Source organism: Artemia franciscana, chromosome 19, assembly GCF_032884065.1.
Source record: "Artemia franciscana chromosome 19, ASM3288406v1, whole genome shotgun sequence".
Taxonomy (NCBI): domain Eukaryota; kingdom Metazoa; phylum Arthropoda; class Branchiopoda; order Anostraca; family Artemiidae; genus Artemia; species Artemia franciscana.
Window position 1 is genome coordinate 34633459 of NC_088881.1, and position 17047 is coordinate 34650505.

Here is a 17047-nt window from a genome sequence, read left to right on the forward strand (position 1 = left end):
CACCAATGGTCCTAAGGAGATTGACGAATTCGAATTTAAATTAAAAGCCCTAGAGTTTTTTTTTTAATGACCCAAAAGGGTGTGCCATGGGAAAGAGGTGTTTCCATGCCATTTGTTGGCACCAAACTACGATTTTGTTCCAAAAGATCCAAGTTGCTATAGAAATTATTTCATGTATGAGTGGAGCTGCCTCCTTCAGACCCCTTGCTCTTTGCGCTAAAGTTTGACTTTTGGTCCCAATTTCTTAAGCACGACTGCTCAAACACACGGGCCGTTTATATGGAATAAGAAGTGTTACCGCTAAAAATAAAAATTGCGCAAAGAAGAAGAGTTTAGGATGGAGCAACCCCCTCATTTACCGACTATTTTTTGTTCGTTATAAATTTTACTGTCACTTTTTACTTTTTATTTGAATTTTATCTGCAATTCTTAACAAATATTCCAACTTATACAAAAGATATGAGAAAACTAACTTTACTCAAATCTAACTTTGAAAGGATTAACAATGAAAAACAGATGCAAGGATTGCATAACCACTTCAGCCCAAAAAATGGCTCATAGCAAGTAGTCTGTAGTCACATTAAGCGAAGAGTCAACCCATTATCAGCGTTGCAATAACCCTCTTTCAGTTGGTTTTAGGCTTCTACCCCAGGAAAATACTCCCCCAGGAAGAACCCCCTCCACCGTGGAAAATACACCCCCCGGGAGGCCCCTCCGCAGAAAACACCGCTTCCCGATATCACTAGCTATGATAGAGCAGCGCTGCCTGTGATATTGTTTACATGACCTTTTATCACTTGCATGTGTATAGTTTCTTTGTTTAATTGTAGGCCACGCTAAGTTACAGTAACCGTAATTTAATAACAGTAACATTGTACCGTAACCGTAAAACTGACTTTGCCCTCTGGACAGGATAAAATCTACCTACACTTCTGAAGTTGAGTAAGCATTCTGGGGAGCGTTCATTTAGTCGTGCCTTTCTTCAAGAATCCTCCCTTCCCTAGGCAAAAAAAATGACTTTAATGCTTATCAGTACCTGGTTAGCAAAAGAAACTTGCTTGAGAGTTTGCTCTTTACGGATTCATAGTTCAAAAATTAGAATGTTCCAACACCTTCTTAAAATTTTCTGATCCAGATTATCAGATCCGAAATTGCAGCTACCAACTCAAAGAATCAATTTAGGATTTGAAAAAAGATGAAAACCAGTATAATTTTGAGCAACATTTAATTAAAACAGACAGACATAGCCTCTGGTCTTTGTTCCCTGCCCTAGGAAATTGATCCTCCCTAGAATGAAATGCATCACAGCGATATTTAAAGTTTTAGATATTATTTTGTATATGTATAGACCATAGACGATTTATGATACTTTATCAAACAAGTCTAGAGACGAAATCGTCTCATCAATGGAAAATGATCACTTGGTCGAGGACACGAGAGATGGAAGAGCGAGTATTCAACATCATTACCACAACACTGACAACAATAACTGCCCTGTCAACACGAACTTCAACTGCTGGAACAAAATCCCTGACGATCAACTGCATCCCAGTCAGCAACAATAATATTAGTGCATACTAATCTAATTATTTGTTTTAAATTATTACATTTAAATAAAAATAGACAATAGAATCCTTTGTACATTTTAGTCGGCAACTACCATATAATCTGCGTTGCAGGACACTATACAAGCCTATTAATCAAAATCTAGCGTATATCTGGCTCTCACACACCAGTTTGCAGCAAACCTAATAATTTTGGGGACTGGGTGATTTCTTCGAAAATAATACGTTTGAAAATGCATAACTAAGAGCCTTGAGCTATTTCGATATACACAATCATGATGTTGTAAAATTCTTAATTACACCTGTTAAATTCTAGGCACCCGAGAAAAAAAAACACTCAATGGTACCACATTAACGATTTTTTTCCACTTTTTGCCTTTTTTTTTTATTCTTCCATACAATTTTGCCACACCATCATTGATTGAATTTCATGTTGAATTACATCTTACTAATTCAATCAACTAGTATGTTGCACAACCGCGTAATTCACTCAAAGACTAATAGCTACGTATAGATTAATAAAAATATCCGAAATAAAAGTATTATACATATTAACTATGCCATTACATAGTACGCCATTACATAGTATCAAACAGTTCGTGGTAACGAACTGTAGTAAGGAGCGACCCGGCTAAAGGGTCCTCAAGGGTCCAGAATTGTTCTGAACTAATTTCCATGTTAGATTTTGATAAGTTTAGTTAATTTCTAAGTAAACAAAAAGCGGTGAACATACACAGGGACATGTGATTTTATGTAGATCTTATTAACAGCCAGCTTTAACAGCTTTTTTCGCCTCTCTCCTGCTGTTCTAGCACATCGTCGATCAAATGAAATTCACAAACTTGTTTGAACTAAATTTAAACCCTCAACAGGAATTTGCATGTCTACCTAATTCAATAGTATTGCTCACGGAAAATAACTTGACTTTTCAGACTCGGTAGGCCCTGTTTCATCACTTTAAGCAGGAGATTCTATTTAGTCAAGAGCTTCATGAACTGATTACAGATGCATTACGTTGTATCAGAAAAAAAAACGAGGAGAAACCAAGAAAAAGTCAAATTTGTATTAATTTTCAAATTATAAATCCCTTTATGACAATTTAAATTTTGGCTTTTTTCGCCTCTCTTCTACTGTTCTATCACAATGTGGATCAAATGGAATTCACAAACTCGTTTGAACTAAATTCAAACCCTCAACAGGAATTTCCATATCTACCTAATTCACAAGTATTGCTCACGGAACATAACTTGACTTTTAAGACTGGGTACCCCCTGTTTCATCACTTTAAGCAGGAGATTCTATTTAGTCAAGAACTTTATGAACTGATGACAGATGCACTATGTCAGATTAGGAAAAAACACAAGGAGAAACCAAGAAAACGTCAAATTTGTATTAACTTTCAAATATAGAAAAGAGGAGGGTTACCCTTTATGACAATTTGAATTTCAGCCAGGGTTAATTAAGTAGCTCTTAAATTTAAGGATTACTGTTTGAAGAGTGATAATAGTTATTTAAAAAATTACAGAAATAATTCGACCCGAATAATTTGCATATATGTAACAAATTGTTGGGGATCTGTTAAAATATCACATACAAAAGTCGTTGGAACTTGGAAAAAGTTAAGGTTTTATCTAGCAGCAAATATATTCTAAGAAACTCTTATTCTAATTAACCCTCTTCTTGGACACAGTTTCCCTTTACCTCCCCCTTCTATTTCAAGTAACTCGGCAAATATTATAGCCGATTACAAATAAGATTTACAAATACGATTATTACTATAAATAAAAATTATTCTTTATGCAATATAGTTTGCAGGAAAACTCTGTTTCTGGATGAACCAAAGATGCGATTTGAATATTATCCCCAAAGATTATTTCTGCTTATACGAATTAAAACGGGCTGTAGCATATTTTTATAATAACAAGATGCAAAAGGAATGGATTCCATGCTGTAATGACAATATTAGACCGATGTTAAAATTATATTTACTAAGATAATGAATAGGGACAAACTACAGGTTTGAATTCAGTTTCAGAACGGTTATTTTGTTTTCAGGCTACTTTTACTATCATGAAAAGCTTCTCCAAGAGAAGATTTTCAAAGTTAGCTTGAGAAGCTATCAAATCTCTTGGTGATAACATTTTTTTTGCTAGCCTTCTGTAATTATATTATGGTGCAGCATATGAGCTTGGGAAAGAAAATTATTCAATGCTAGGGAGCGAGGCAAATGCCTTCCGTGTCCCCCTTAGATGATGGAGTCTAGGGCAATTACTCCTCTTAGACCTCATGCGAGTCCTCCCTACCCCCGAATTTAGCCCTCACGATCGATTCCTCTTTATCCATTTAAACCTAGCGGTGCTGAGCTGAGTTTTTGCTGAGGTTAGGCTGTTGTTCCTCCCCCTCCCCGAATATGGCAATGCAATTTTTGACCAACGGAACTGTTATTGGTTTGCGGCATCCAATGAGGCGTTCCTTCACAGACTGTTCGTGATACTGTTTTTTTCAGTTTTTGAAGCTCGAAATCGGTTTTCCTGGTTCAACGACGACATTCGTACTTAAAACAATGAGATATGTCGTTCTTTCCCCAAAAAGGATTCCCCATTTCCAGAATAGTTGTTACTAGACTGGGAACGTTCAAAAAAAAAACTCTTCTGGTGGTACTTTGCCTCATTATGATGTCTCGTTATGAGTATCACAGTTCGAAAGACAACATTTTTTTTATCATTTATTTTAGTATTATTATTATTAATATTATTATTATCGTGAATATCGGGTTTTTCATGCAAATTTGATATATTTTGTAAGTTGGATTAGTATCAACATGCTTCTTTTCTTACCATTATTCAGAACAGTAAACGGAATTACCAATATTATTACTTAACTCCACTCTTCCTTTTATAGACCAGGGCCATCGATTACCCCAGACTAGCCTATTTGAGCGGTCATGTCTTCTCATTTTAATAAACTCCTATTTTTGTCTGACCTTTGCAATTAGGGGCACCTAGCGGCACTACAGTACGACATAAGTTTTAAGCTCATATTCAGGACATCTGCCATAATTCACCCAATATTATCCTATTTGAACGGCCATATTTTATCATTTTGACATACTTGTATATTTGTCCGCCATCTTGGAATTCAGGCCACCTAGTGGCGTTTTAAGGAAACATTTAGCTTGCGCAATAAGCCATATTAAAGAGTGTGCTCGATTGCACATCTCAGCCGTTTTTTGTGCTTTTCTCAAACACGGAAGTATTCTGGTTTTTTGACGCTTTTCGCCAGCACTATTGTTTCAAAATTACCCCTTTGATGGCTGAAAAAGTGATTTTTGAAACAAATGCTGGTTTAGTTTCAAGTGCACATTTGGGCCATAAATGTATCAGGATATGCAAATGAGACAGAAAATATATATTGCTTATTATTAAGTTCTGTGTGGTATGCAAGCCGAATTTCAACGAAATACATTAGGTTCTGACTGAAGAACAAGGATCTGTTATAGACCCTCATTTGAAGGATCATTATAGACCCTAATTTTTTGGACTGTCCTTAATTTATGGTGCATACAACCAATCTTTTATCTCTGGAACGCAGAGTATGCCCAGCACTTTCTTTTAAAACTATAGATTCGTCCTTTTTCTAGCCAGATTGGCGTAAGAAATTGATATTTTTTTCTTTCTTTCCCTAATTTTTCGATTTTTACAGAAGGTACACGCAAGACGAGAAACCTTTTCGCTTGACGATTAGATTTGACAAACTCAATATGTTATCCACTAACAAACTTTGATCTTGTAAAATCAAAGCTGCTTAATGGCCAAAATCCTCATTAACTCACTCTAATCGCTTGCATGACCACATATGCTGGCACAAGATCGCCCCTTATGTTCCCTTTGCTATCCCTAGGAACTAGCAAATATAATTAATTGTAGGAGTTCCCAAAGACGCATTGAGAGGAGGTGGGTCTTCCTCCTCCACTAGCCTCTTAAATTACCCTAGATATCTGGATGCTAGACTCATCAAATAAAATTTGTTCGCTTATTTTTATTTACCAAGGCCTTCATCCCAATAAATTGCTTTAAAACAATTTATCTTTAAAACAATTCTACACATAACCCGTTGAGGTAGTGAGAAACCGAGCTATAATGAAACTTTAACCCCCATACAGTAGTCCTATAGGTCTACTGTACAAGGTTATGCTCTCGGCCGTAAAATCTCGGAGGTGGCATTTAAGTTGGCTATGCTCGAGCTTCTCTGTTTAAATAAATTTCATATTTTAACTTTGAATCTTCCAGCTGCTAACTTTTCAAAGGTTAACGTTTTTTTAGGCAGTTTTAAAGATAAATTTGTAAGAAATAAATAACTTTTCCTCTATTTGGTTAACCATCTCAAAACCACCCTGTGCCAAAAAAAGTAGCGACTTTTCCGTATCTATAAGCTTAGCTTATACATCGAAAAAGAACATTTTTTTAACTTTTTTTCTTGATTCATATAATTTACTGGACCAATCTCTTCATATTATTTTCTCTTATTTTTCAATTTTTAATTAAGAAAAATGTTTTTTTTTACAATGTCTGTCTTTTTTCTTTCGGTCATACTTTGTTCCTTTATTAAAATAAAAAAAAAACAAGTTTTTTTAGCTGAAAGTAAGGAGCGACATTAAAACTTAAAACGAACAGAAATTACTTCGTATATGAAAGGGGCTGTTTCCTCATCAACGCCTCGCTCTTTACGCTAAAGTTTGACTCTTTCTCTTAACTCTGCTTTTTAAAACAGTTAGCGTAAGGAGCGGGGCGTTGATGAGGAAGCAGCCCCTTTCATATACGAAATAATTTCTGTTCGTTTTAAGTTTTAATGTCGGTCCTTACTTTCAGCTAAAAAAAACTTGTTTTTTTTCATTTAATATCTGGACGTAGCACAAAAATAATTAAAACAAAATTTGCATATTAATTAATTGCAATTAATCGGAAGATTTTGAGAAAAAAGAAGCGAAGGAGGAGGCCTAGTTGCCCTCCAAGTTTTTGATTACTGAAAAAAGCAACTAGAACTTTTAATTTTTTACAAACGTTTTCATTGGTAAAAAATATACGTAACTTACAAATTAACACGTAACGAACTTCTATATTCGTATGTTTTTATTGCGTATATGAGGGGCTACAACCCTCGTCGATACCTCGCTCTTTACGCTAAAGCTTAGATTGTGTCCCAATTCCTTAAGCATGACATTTGAATCACTAAGGCCGTAGAATAAATAGTTGAAAATACTAAAAATACTTTGGCGGAAAGAGTGAGGTATAACGAGGAGGTAAGCCCCTCATATGCGTAACAATTTTTGTTCGTTTTAAGTTTTAATGCTGCTCCTTACTTTCAGTAGAAAAAACTTTTCATATTTATTTTTTCATTGTTTTTTCAAATAAATCTAGAAAATCCTGCGCCCCCTTCATTGAAATTCTCTTTTACCATGAGAAGTCTCTCCATGGAAATATCCTTCCACACAACCCCACCCCCCTTAACTCTCCCCCCTAAACCGAAAAAATCCCCCTGAAAACATCTGTACACTTCCCAGTAGCCATTACTATATGTGAGCACAGGTCAAAGTATTCAACTTGCAGCCCCTCCCACGGGGACTGCAGGGGAGTAAGTCGTCCCTAAAGACATAGTTATTAGGTTTTTCGACTATGGTGAATAAAATGTCTATCTCAGAATTTTGATCTGGTGACTTTGGGGAAAAAATGAGAGTTGGAGGGGGCCTAGGTGCCCTCCAATTTTTTGGTCACTTAAAAAGGGCACTAGAACTTTTAATTTCCGTTAGAATGAGCCCTCTCGTAAGATTCTAGGACCACTCAGTCGATACGATCACCCATGATAAAAAAAACAAAATAACAAAAAAAACAAGAAAACAAATAAACACGCATCCGTGATCTGTCTTCTGGCAAAAAATGCGAAATTCCACATTTTTGTAGATAGGAGCTTGAAACTTCTAAAATAAGGTTCTCTGATACGCTGAATCTGATGGTGCGATAAGATTGTATGACTTTTAGGGGGTGTTTCCCCCTATTTTCTAAACTGAGGCAAATTTTCTGAGACTCGTAACTTTTGATGGGTATAACTGACGTTGATGAAACTTGTATATTTAAAATCAGCATTAAAATGCTCTTCTTTTGATGTAACTATTGGTATCAAAATTCCATTTTTTAGAGTTTCGGTTACTATTGAGCCGGGTCCCTCCTTATTACTTTTATTTTTAAATTTTTAATTAAGAAAAATGTTTTTTTTTTTACAATGTCTGTCTTTTTTCTTTCGGTCATACTTTGTTCCTTTATCAAACAAACAAGAAAAAAAATTTTTCTTCTTCTTTCTTGTTTCTTTTTTCTTCGTCTTATTCTTTTCTGTTTTAAACAATTAGCAAATGCCGACTTAAAAACAATTCCAGATCTTCTGGAGTGCAGATGAGACAGTGAAATTTCTTTTAATCTTTGAGGATTTTTTAGGAGGAAGAAAAAAAGCTGTGAAAATGGCCCTTCACCAGAATTTCAGGTTCCTCTACTTTTGTCAAACTTCAAATTTTCCTATACTTTCAGATATTTTCCACATAATTCCCTTCTTCTTTGTTTTTTTCTTCTTTGAATTCTCTCCCCTAAAATAATTGCGTTTGCACCTGCAGCAGGTAGTAATAACGAATTTTTTTTTCTTTTAGTTATACGACACAAATTTTAACTGCTATTAATTTTAGCTGATATTAGCCAGAAAAAAAGAAGAATGTAAACATTCCGGTAAATGCCCCTACTCAACTCTCCTCAGTCACGAATTGAGATTAGTAAAAAATCTGTAGGACAATATAAAAAACGGACCCTAAGAAGAAACACCAAAATAAAAGACAAACACTAAGAATATTTGCATCATTCTCTCTTTTCCTAATGACGGTTCCTCGTTTTTCTTTGTTTCGTTTTCTCATTTGTCATGCTTAGCTAATGTGGCCTCACAAATTATTTAATTTTTTGATTTAACACTTATATGTCATCCAAGCTTTGCTTCAAAAATCTTAGGATTAAAATCCATGGACAAAAAGGGGTAAAAATAGACTTACCACAAAATTAAGCCGTTTCGCAAGTTCTTTCTCAACTTTAATTAGTTAATCCAACTCTAAGTCTTCACGAAAAATCAAAGTAATTGTTGAGCACTACATGCACAGATCTATACTTTTTACTACTATAGTTAGTACTAAAATGAGTAGTACTAGAACTATAGCTAGTACTACAATGAGGTGGATAACCGGCATTGTAAAGGCGAGCCTCATTAATAAAAGCTTGCATATTAATCTTGCGGTAGAACCAGTTAATTTAAAAGGATTTGCGTAGCAACAAAGAAAGCACTAGCCTATTACCATATCGTTTCGGTAAACTACGCACGTGGCTCTTGTTTCTTATGCTGAATCTGGTTGGATCTGTCACAAGCTGCCCAATGTATATCATAAGCCTTTGTGAGGGTTGCGCATTTCTATCAATAGTTTACATCTGGTGGCGCGTAGCACGAGGATGTTTGACCGGACTGGAGTGTGCCAAGTATTGCGCAAAGCTTGATAAGAAGGATAATGATGCAAAATGTATTTACAAAGTCAAGGTGGGGTGTTGGACAAATTTTCGTTTTTATCAGTTTTCAATGAAAATACCAACAATCTAGGGGGTTTCGGAAAAAATTTAGGGGGTACTGCACCCTCCCACTACTAATCAATACCACTAAGCCAGGTGGCATAGAGTTAGTAACCGTCCGTGGTTTTTGTGTCTTTGACCCTGGCTTCACTTATTGCGTGTGCACTCTTATACACTATTTTATTTTAAGAGCATTTATATCATAATTAATTTTGTGTTTGTCCTTGATTTAGTTTTCTTTATTTTGTTTTAAAATTTTCGTGTAAAAATTATCTTAGTAACATATTGGCATGGAATCGTTTGTACGTTATATCTGTACTGTCTTCGATAAATGATACACTTGTTGCATCTTTGACTTGACGAGTCTAGTTTAATGTGTGATTGTGAGATAGCGTGTCAACTTAATAAACAGCAAGTTTAGCAAAGATTTATTTTGTTGTGTGTTAACTTTTAGCCGAAGGATGTCCCACTATCTGAAAAGTCTTTACCTCTGAACATTACTTTTTTTTTTACCGCACATGACCTGCTTAAATCATGTCTCTTGTTACCACACAAGGCAAGCTCCGCGTCACGCGTTGGCGCATGCCACCTCGTGTATGCAATTTTTGTAACATGGCTATCTCTTACTTTAAAAACTAATAATGCTGATTTAACTCAACCTGCCAGAATATATGAAAAATATCCACGCTAGTGTGTGCCTACTGCACATACTGTTACTACTGCCATTGCTACTACTTCTGTTACTGCTTATTCTACTGCTACTACTACTACTACTACTTCTATTACTACTATTGTTACTACTACTACTACTGCTGACTACCTAACTGTAGCCCCAAGTCACTTGATCAAGCTATCCACTTGATCAATCTTATTGTTACCAAACATCATCTCTTCACCTTCATTTATTAACAGTCCAAGTGGCTGACTCCTCTTAATATTAACTTTCAAACTTATTCTTGCACCCTGAAATCTCAAAATCTGCAAAATTCATTCATTTTGCCAGCATTTTCATCTGGGACGTTTGAATTGCCGACATAATCTAACTGTAGTAGAGTTTTACCTTTCCAGTAATGTCATGGTCTCACATTGCTTTTGGAGTGCTCATAAGGACAAGGTCCATCAAAATGATCCATATAGATGGGATGAAACATAGCGCTGCTTGAATCCTGACTCAGTGCCGAACCAGCAACTAACCATGTCTTACCCTTGTCTCTGAAATTTTTCTTTCGTAAATAGCGCTATTGACTTAAATGTATTTATATGGTATACACTTTAAGCATAGGATCTTTGCTAACGCTCTTATATTGACTGAATGAAATGCCAAGTGATAATCCATAAAAATGATGACTAAAGGAGACTGAAGATCCTTAGCCGGGACAAGTTCAGACTGACTACTTCCTCCGAGTTTCTTAGCATGCCAAGCATGCTCCATATCCTTGGTGATTTGGTCCAATGCTTCCGCTTCACATCTCCTTAATTCATACTTAAATGCCTCCTCTAATTCCCTTACTTTCCTCTTATTCTCATATGATATCACCCAAATGCTTCTTGTACAAGCCTATTCTCTTTTCTACCATGCTTAAAGAGTTTTCGATAATATTCCTAACTAATTTCTAACTCTCCTCCTTCAGACAACATCTGCTGCTTTGAATACTGTTTTCCTAAGACCATTCCATCTATCTTTTAAATTGTCTAGTTTTAGGCTCTTCATTTTCATATCCAGTTGTTCCGTGAGATGTCTTCTCAATTTCTCATTTTGGAGTCGTTAGTGTCAAAACTTCTCACAAGTTTGTCATCCGTCCTAAATTGCAGCTTTGGTTTAATTGTAGACACTATTAAATCATGAACTTTATTTTTAACACCAATAACAGCACTCGAATATACCTTTATTTCTTGTGTCTGTCCTTTATTAAATACAAAAACGAGTTTTTTTAACTGAAAGTAAGGAGCGACATTAAAACTTAAAACGCACAGAAATTACTTCGTATATGAAAGAGGCTGCTTCCTCATCAACGCCCCGCTCTTTACGCTAAAGTTTGACTCTTTCTCTCAATTCTTCTTTTTAAAACAGTAAAAAACTTTAGCGTAAAGAGCGGGGCGTTGATGAGGAAGCAGCCTCTTTCATATACGAAGTAATTTCTGTGTGTTTTAAGTTTTAATGTCGCTCCTTACTTTCAGTTAAAAAAACTCGTTTTTTTATTTAATTTCTGAACGTTTTTGAATCAATGCATGTTTTGATTTTGGCTCTCCGCAGAGGAATAATCAAAACGAAATTTGCAAATTTTTTTTTGGGGGGGCTAAATGGCTTTCTCATAATTTTGATCGAATGATTTTGAGAAAAAAAGAGCGGGGGCGAAGCCTAGTTGCCCTCCGATTTTTTGGTTAATTAAAAAGGCAACTAGAACTTTTAATTTTTTACGAATCTTTTTATTGGTAAAAGATATACGTAACTTATAAATTAGCTTAAGAACTTTTGTATTCTCATGTTTTTATTACATATATGAGGGGATTCGCCCCATCGTCAGTACCTCGCTCTTTACACTAAAGCTTAAATTTTATCCCAATTCATTAAGAATGACCCCTGAATCACAAAAGCCGTAGAATAAATAGTTGAAATTACTAAAAATACTTTAGCGTAAAGAGCTAAGTATGATAAGGAGGTGAGCCCCTTATATGGGTAATAATTTCTGTTTGTTTTAAGTTTTATTGCTGTTCCTTACTTCCAGCTGAAAAAGGTTTTTCACATTTATTTTTTATTTTTTTTTTAATAATGCTAGTAAATCCTGCTCTCCCTTCATGAAAGTTTTCTTCTCCCATGACAAATTCTCGATGGAAAGTTCCCCCAGCATATCCCCCTCTTCTCAACCCCTCCCCCCAACCAAAAAAATCCTCCTGAAAACGCCTGTATACTTCTCAATAACCATTACTATATGTAAGCACAGGTCAAAGTTTGTAACTTGTTGCCCCTCCCACGGGGACTGTGGGGGAGTAAGTCGTCCCCAAAGACATAGTTATAAGGTTTTTTAACTATGTTGAATAAAATGGCTATCTCAGAATTTTGATCCGTTGACTTTGGAAAAATAATTAGCGTGGGAGGGGGCCTAGGTGCCCTCCAATTTTTTGGGTCACTTAAAAAGGGCACTAGAACTTTTCATTTCCGTTAGAATGAGCCCTCTTGCAACATTCTAGGACAACTGGGTCGATACGATCACCCCTGGGAAAAAAAAAAAAAAAAAAAAAAAAAAAAAAAAAAAACCAAATAAACACGCATCCGTGATCTGCCTTCCGGCAAAAAATGCAAAATTCCACATTTTAGTAGATAGGAGCTCGAAACTTCTACAATAGGGTTCTCTGATACGCTGAATCTGATGGTGTGATTTTCTTTAAGATTATATGACTTGTAGGGGGTGTTTTCCCTATGCTCTAAAATAAGGCAAATTTTCTCAGGCTCGTAACTTTTGATGGGTAAGACTAAACTTGATGAATCTTATATATTTAATATTAGCATTAAAACGCAATTCTTTTTATGTCGCTATTGGTATCAAAATTCCATTTTTTAGAGTTTTGGTTACTATTGAGCCGGATCGCTCCTTACTACAGTTCGTTACCACGAACTGTTTGATTACTGCCTTGCCATACATATACCTTTATTTCTTGTCCGATTTACAATATCATGATCAATAGAGTTGTCTTGCCGTAATGTGAATACATGTTAGTTTATGGGCCAGTTTTTCGTCAAATATTTTATCGATTGTAACTACATTGTTGTACCTTCAAAAATGCGGCAGTGTGCAATCGTTGATGGATGTGGCCAAGTGGCAGGGGAGGAAACATTTCTCCCAAATAATTGAATCAACGAATAGAAAGTTATTTGGAAACCTTGACTTTTTTGTGGTAAGTGCGGGACTTACTACAATTTTTTTTGGATAGATGGACTAAACACTGTCAACTCAGGTGATAGCAGTCAATTGAAAACAGTTTTTTATTCTCCAGAAACCTTATTATTTAATTTTATATACATTTTCTAAATAAAGCGCCAGATCAAATGCACCCGATTTACCTTTTTTGGCTTAGAAAGACAAATGGTGACTAGAGCCGCCAGAAACTTTACCTGGAAAAGCCACAATGAAGACACGGATTTATAATCTCTTTGAATTAGGAGATTACCAGGCCCCTTAGTATCACAAATGAAATCAACTTATCTCCCTAACTACATCACTTATAATCCTTGGGTAAGTGTTAGAAATTTTTTCACCATTAGGTAGAAAATGTTATTTATTTAATGCTTCAATAGATGTATTTATGTTCGTGGCCAACGGAAAAAGTAACGGATTGCCCAGCTCCAAAATAGTTTACAGAAAACGGTTGAAATGTGCCGCACGTGGTCCGAAGTGTGTTATGCGCTTCAACATAATTTTTTCAAATCATGTTCTGCTATTATCATTCCTTGGAGCGCAGTGTCATCTATATTTTTTCACCAATAACTTCAATATCAGCATTAAGCGATATCCATATCCTACAATATATCGGTATTTTCGCTTTGGATATTCTAATTTCAAAAGGAATTGACATTTTATAGCGATAATACATAGGAATCAGTCAATGGAATCCATATGGTTGAAGGCCTTTCCTTTGTTGATCCGTATGTTTCTTTATCCTTTCAATTAAGTTTTTTGGGAGAGGGGGGAGGTACAAGTCTGGAAGTACCTAGCACATTGTACGACAATTGTAGGAGCTCTTTGAAGGAAATCTTATAAAGCCTGAATATATCATGGTAAGTGCTCAAATCTCTCTGTTTTTGCTGATTGAATCTTTTGCTGATTACATATTATTAGATGAAAAAATTTCCTTTGTAGTTTTAGTGGCTGGTTAGGTCCTCTAAAGACTTTTTTTTTGCAACGGTTTTCGGACGTCTTTGATTACATTTTTCTACCCTATTTCCTCTAAAAGGTATTTCAGAAGCTCGTTCTTCGCTGATTCTAACAAATCGGAAATTCTCCAATCAATAAAGCTTATTTTCAAAGTCTGGCGAAGAGTTCTTTGCTAGAAAGAAAAAAAAAAAGAAACTTGAAGCTTTAAAAAGCCCAATAAATGAATTTCACATATATATTTTTGTGGTGAATGGTATTAAAATAGTTAATATACTGTACTATGTGTCCTAAAGGCCACTATATGAAGCTGAAAATTGTAAATATGCTATCCAGCAGTAGGTTTTTCAAATCTTAAGATGTCACAAAACATTGATTAATATAATTGATAATATTAATTAATATTAATTGATTAATATTAATTGATTAAAATTGATCAATATTAATTGATATAAAGATATGTCACCGTATAGCTTGGTTACAAGCAAAAACAAAATGAACTGTGCATGCCGACCACGAGTTCTGCATAGCGCAGGTTTTGATTTCCCCATACTCCGCTTTCGGCTGGGAGCAATATGCGTGGTTTAGGCAAATCGTCAGATGTTAGCAGACTGTGAGATTATAAGACGAAAAACACATTGTTTGTTGTTGGAACAGGTAAAGATATTCAAACCAGTAAAGGTACAGTTTACCGATTCAGCAAATCCTTATATGACATGAGTGTGTCGTAAAAAATATGAGAAGTGCCGCATCTTGTAAAGAGTTAGTATTTGCCTTGGGACCTGGAATCTTTTCAAATCTCAGGAGTTCAGATTTTCCTCACATCATCAAGCACTTTTTGAAGAAATAATTTTTTTTTACTTTGACGGACTTAAGCCTAAACACTTCTACCAAAAAAAAAATATGCCACGTTTTTGCTTGTCGTTGATGTGGTATCATCTAGTTAAAAAAACTGATATTTCTGAGGGTTAATTTGATTAGAATATAGCAGGGAGGAACAAAACGGTAATACTACCAATACAAAGCTAAGTAAAAATACAAAATAGGGATCACAAAATTGTGTCAATTCTAAAATTGTGTGGGGGAGGGCAGAATTTATTTTCCGAAACTTACGGGGGACAATTTTTTTCCATGTCTTCATTAAGAATTAAAAAAATATTTTCTCAACGAAAATACCAGTAAAAGATATTTTTAAAACTGGGGGGAGGGTAAACGTAATTTACTGGTAGATATCCCATAGTGTGTTTTTACAGCATTTTTTATTTGTAATAACATCAACAACATAGATAAAAGATGGTTTCTCAAGACTAACAATATTTACAAACAAGTGTGATGCTACCTGTCAGCCTCCCCGTCCCTTAAAACTTTTAAAAATCTTGAATATAATTTACATTTCATTGAAAAAGCCATGCTCATTGAATAGTGTTTTTTTTTTTCGTCAAAACATCGACAACAACAAGAAAAGAAAGAAAATTACCGAAATAATCAAATTTACTAAAAAGAGTTAATGAAAGTTGACTGATGGTTTAATCTATAACGATAATCATTCATGTAAGTCTCAGTAATATTTAATATTTTTTTTTTATAAAATAGAAGATACTTATAATGAATTTTGTTATTTGGAAAGTAATTGACGCTCTGATTTTTGGAATGTTCTCGCTAGATCCTTAGTCTGAGTGGAGCCTATAATGTGAAAACCTTATTTTTCCGGTTTGGATACAGAAACTATTTAGCCTCTTCCTCCTCCTTCGAATATTAAATTTTAATCGCCCTTTCCCCACTGCTCATCTTTTATCCTTCAGTGCCTGAAAGTTTTAACTCCATCCCAAAGCCATTCCCAGGATTTTGGGGAGATATATTTTGGGGAGGTATATTCCGACGACCTGGATAGATATTCTGTCATTTTATTTCTCTCTGTCACCCTCCCCCAAGATAAAACCTAAACTGCGCATGGGTTATAAGAGCTTATTTAAAATACAACTAGTCACGTACTGCAACCTTTATACCCTTTACAAGGACCCCAGCCCTATCCTCTCACTCCTTGCAAATGTATAAATTTCTAGACCAAGAGAATGGTTCGGAAAGTTTTAAGCCAATTTTACATAGGCAGCACTAGTGGGCTGAGTATGATAGTGCTGATATTGTGCTGAATGTGCTGATATTTGCTCATGCGAATTTTTCTCCAAAATATATTTCCAAAGTTAATAAAAGTAGTAATAAAAGATTAGCAAGACAATTTAATCATTTTTTCATTTTCCAAATAATCAAATCTAGACATTTTCGTTCTAGCTTTATCTAAATTCATATTTTGAGGCTAGTTCAAATAACTTCTTCATTAAAACAACAAAATTCAAACTTTATTTCTTTTGGAGGGGGGAATATATGAGTAAAAGTAATAGTAATAAATATTTTGAGATGCTCAAACGCCTAACTTGCATAGCAGGTTAGATTTTTTTTTCAATATATAAAACTCAGCTCTTAATATATTTTTGCAGAGAATATGAACACATCTATAACAATTATTGTTTTTTTTTTCTATTTGTAAAGAATAATACATAAGAGTTGAAGTAAAGATGAAAGAAAGAAAACAGGATACTTGTCAATTGTTAAATAAAAAAAAACAACAAGTTTTTTTAAATGAAAGTAAGGAGCAACATTAAAACTTAAAACGAACAGAAATTACTCCGTATATGAAAGGGGCTTTTCCTCCTCAACGCCCCGCTCTTTATGCTAAAGTTTGACTCTTTCTCTTAACTCTACTTTTTAAAACAGTAAAGAACTTTAGCGTAAAGAGCGGGGCGTTGAGGAGGAAAAGCCCCTTTCATATACGGAGTTTAATGTTGCTTCCTTACTTCCATATAAAAAAACTTGTTTTTTTATTTAATTTCTGAACGTTTTTGAAGTAATGCATGTTTTGACCTTGGCTCTCCGCACATAAATAATTAAAACTAAATTTGTATATTAATTTTTT

General features: G+C 34.9%; 1 protein-coding gene and 1 long non-coding RNA gene across 8 annotated transcripts in view; one reads left to right on the top strand and one right to left on the bottom strand.

Annotated features, from left to right (window-relative positions):
• The window catches only part of LOC136039604 (excitatory amino acid transporter 3-like), a 180120-nt gene that overhangs the window by 156184 nt on the left and 6889 nt on the right, over positions 1-17047 (bottom strand). For 2 of the 7 annotated variants that reach the window (XM_065723481.1, XM_065723480.1), the window contains exon 1: positions 8969-9046. The exons of 2 other annotated variants lie outside the window; for them this stretch is intronic. In XM_065723481.1, the coding sequence (XP_065579553.1) occupies positions 8969-9031 (63 nt within the window). In that variant the 5' untranslated portion in view covers positions 9032-9046. 3 more of the 7 variants (XM_065723486.1, XM_065723483.1, XM_065723482.1) reach the window with 2 other exon arrangements.
• The window catches only part of LOC136039606 (uncharacterized), a 62102-nt gene that overhangs the window by 1786 nt on the left and 43269 nt on the right, over positions 1-17047 (top strand). The gene's annotated exons all lie outside the window — the stretch shown is intronic.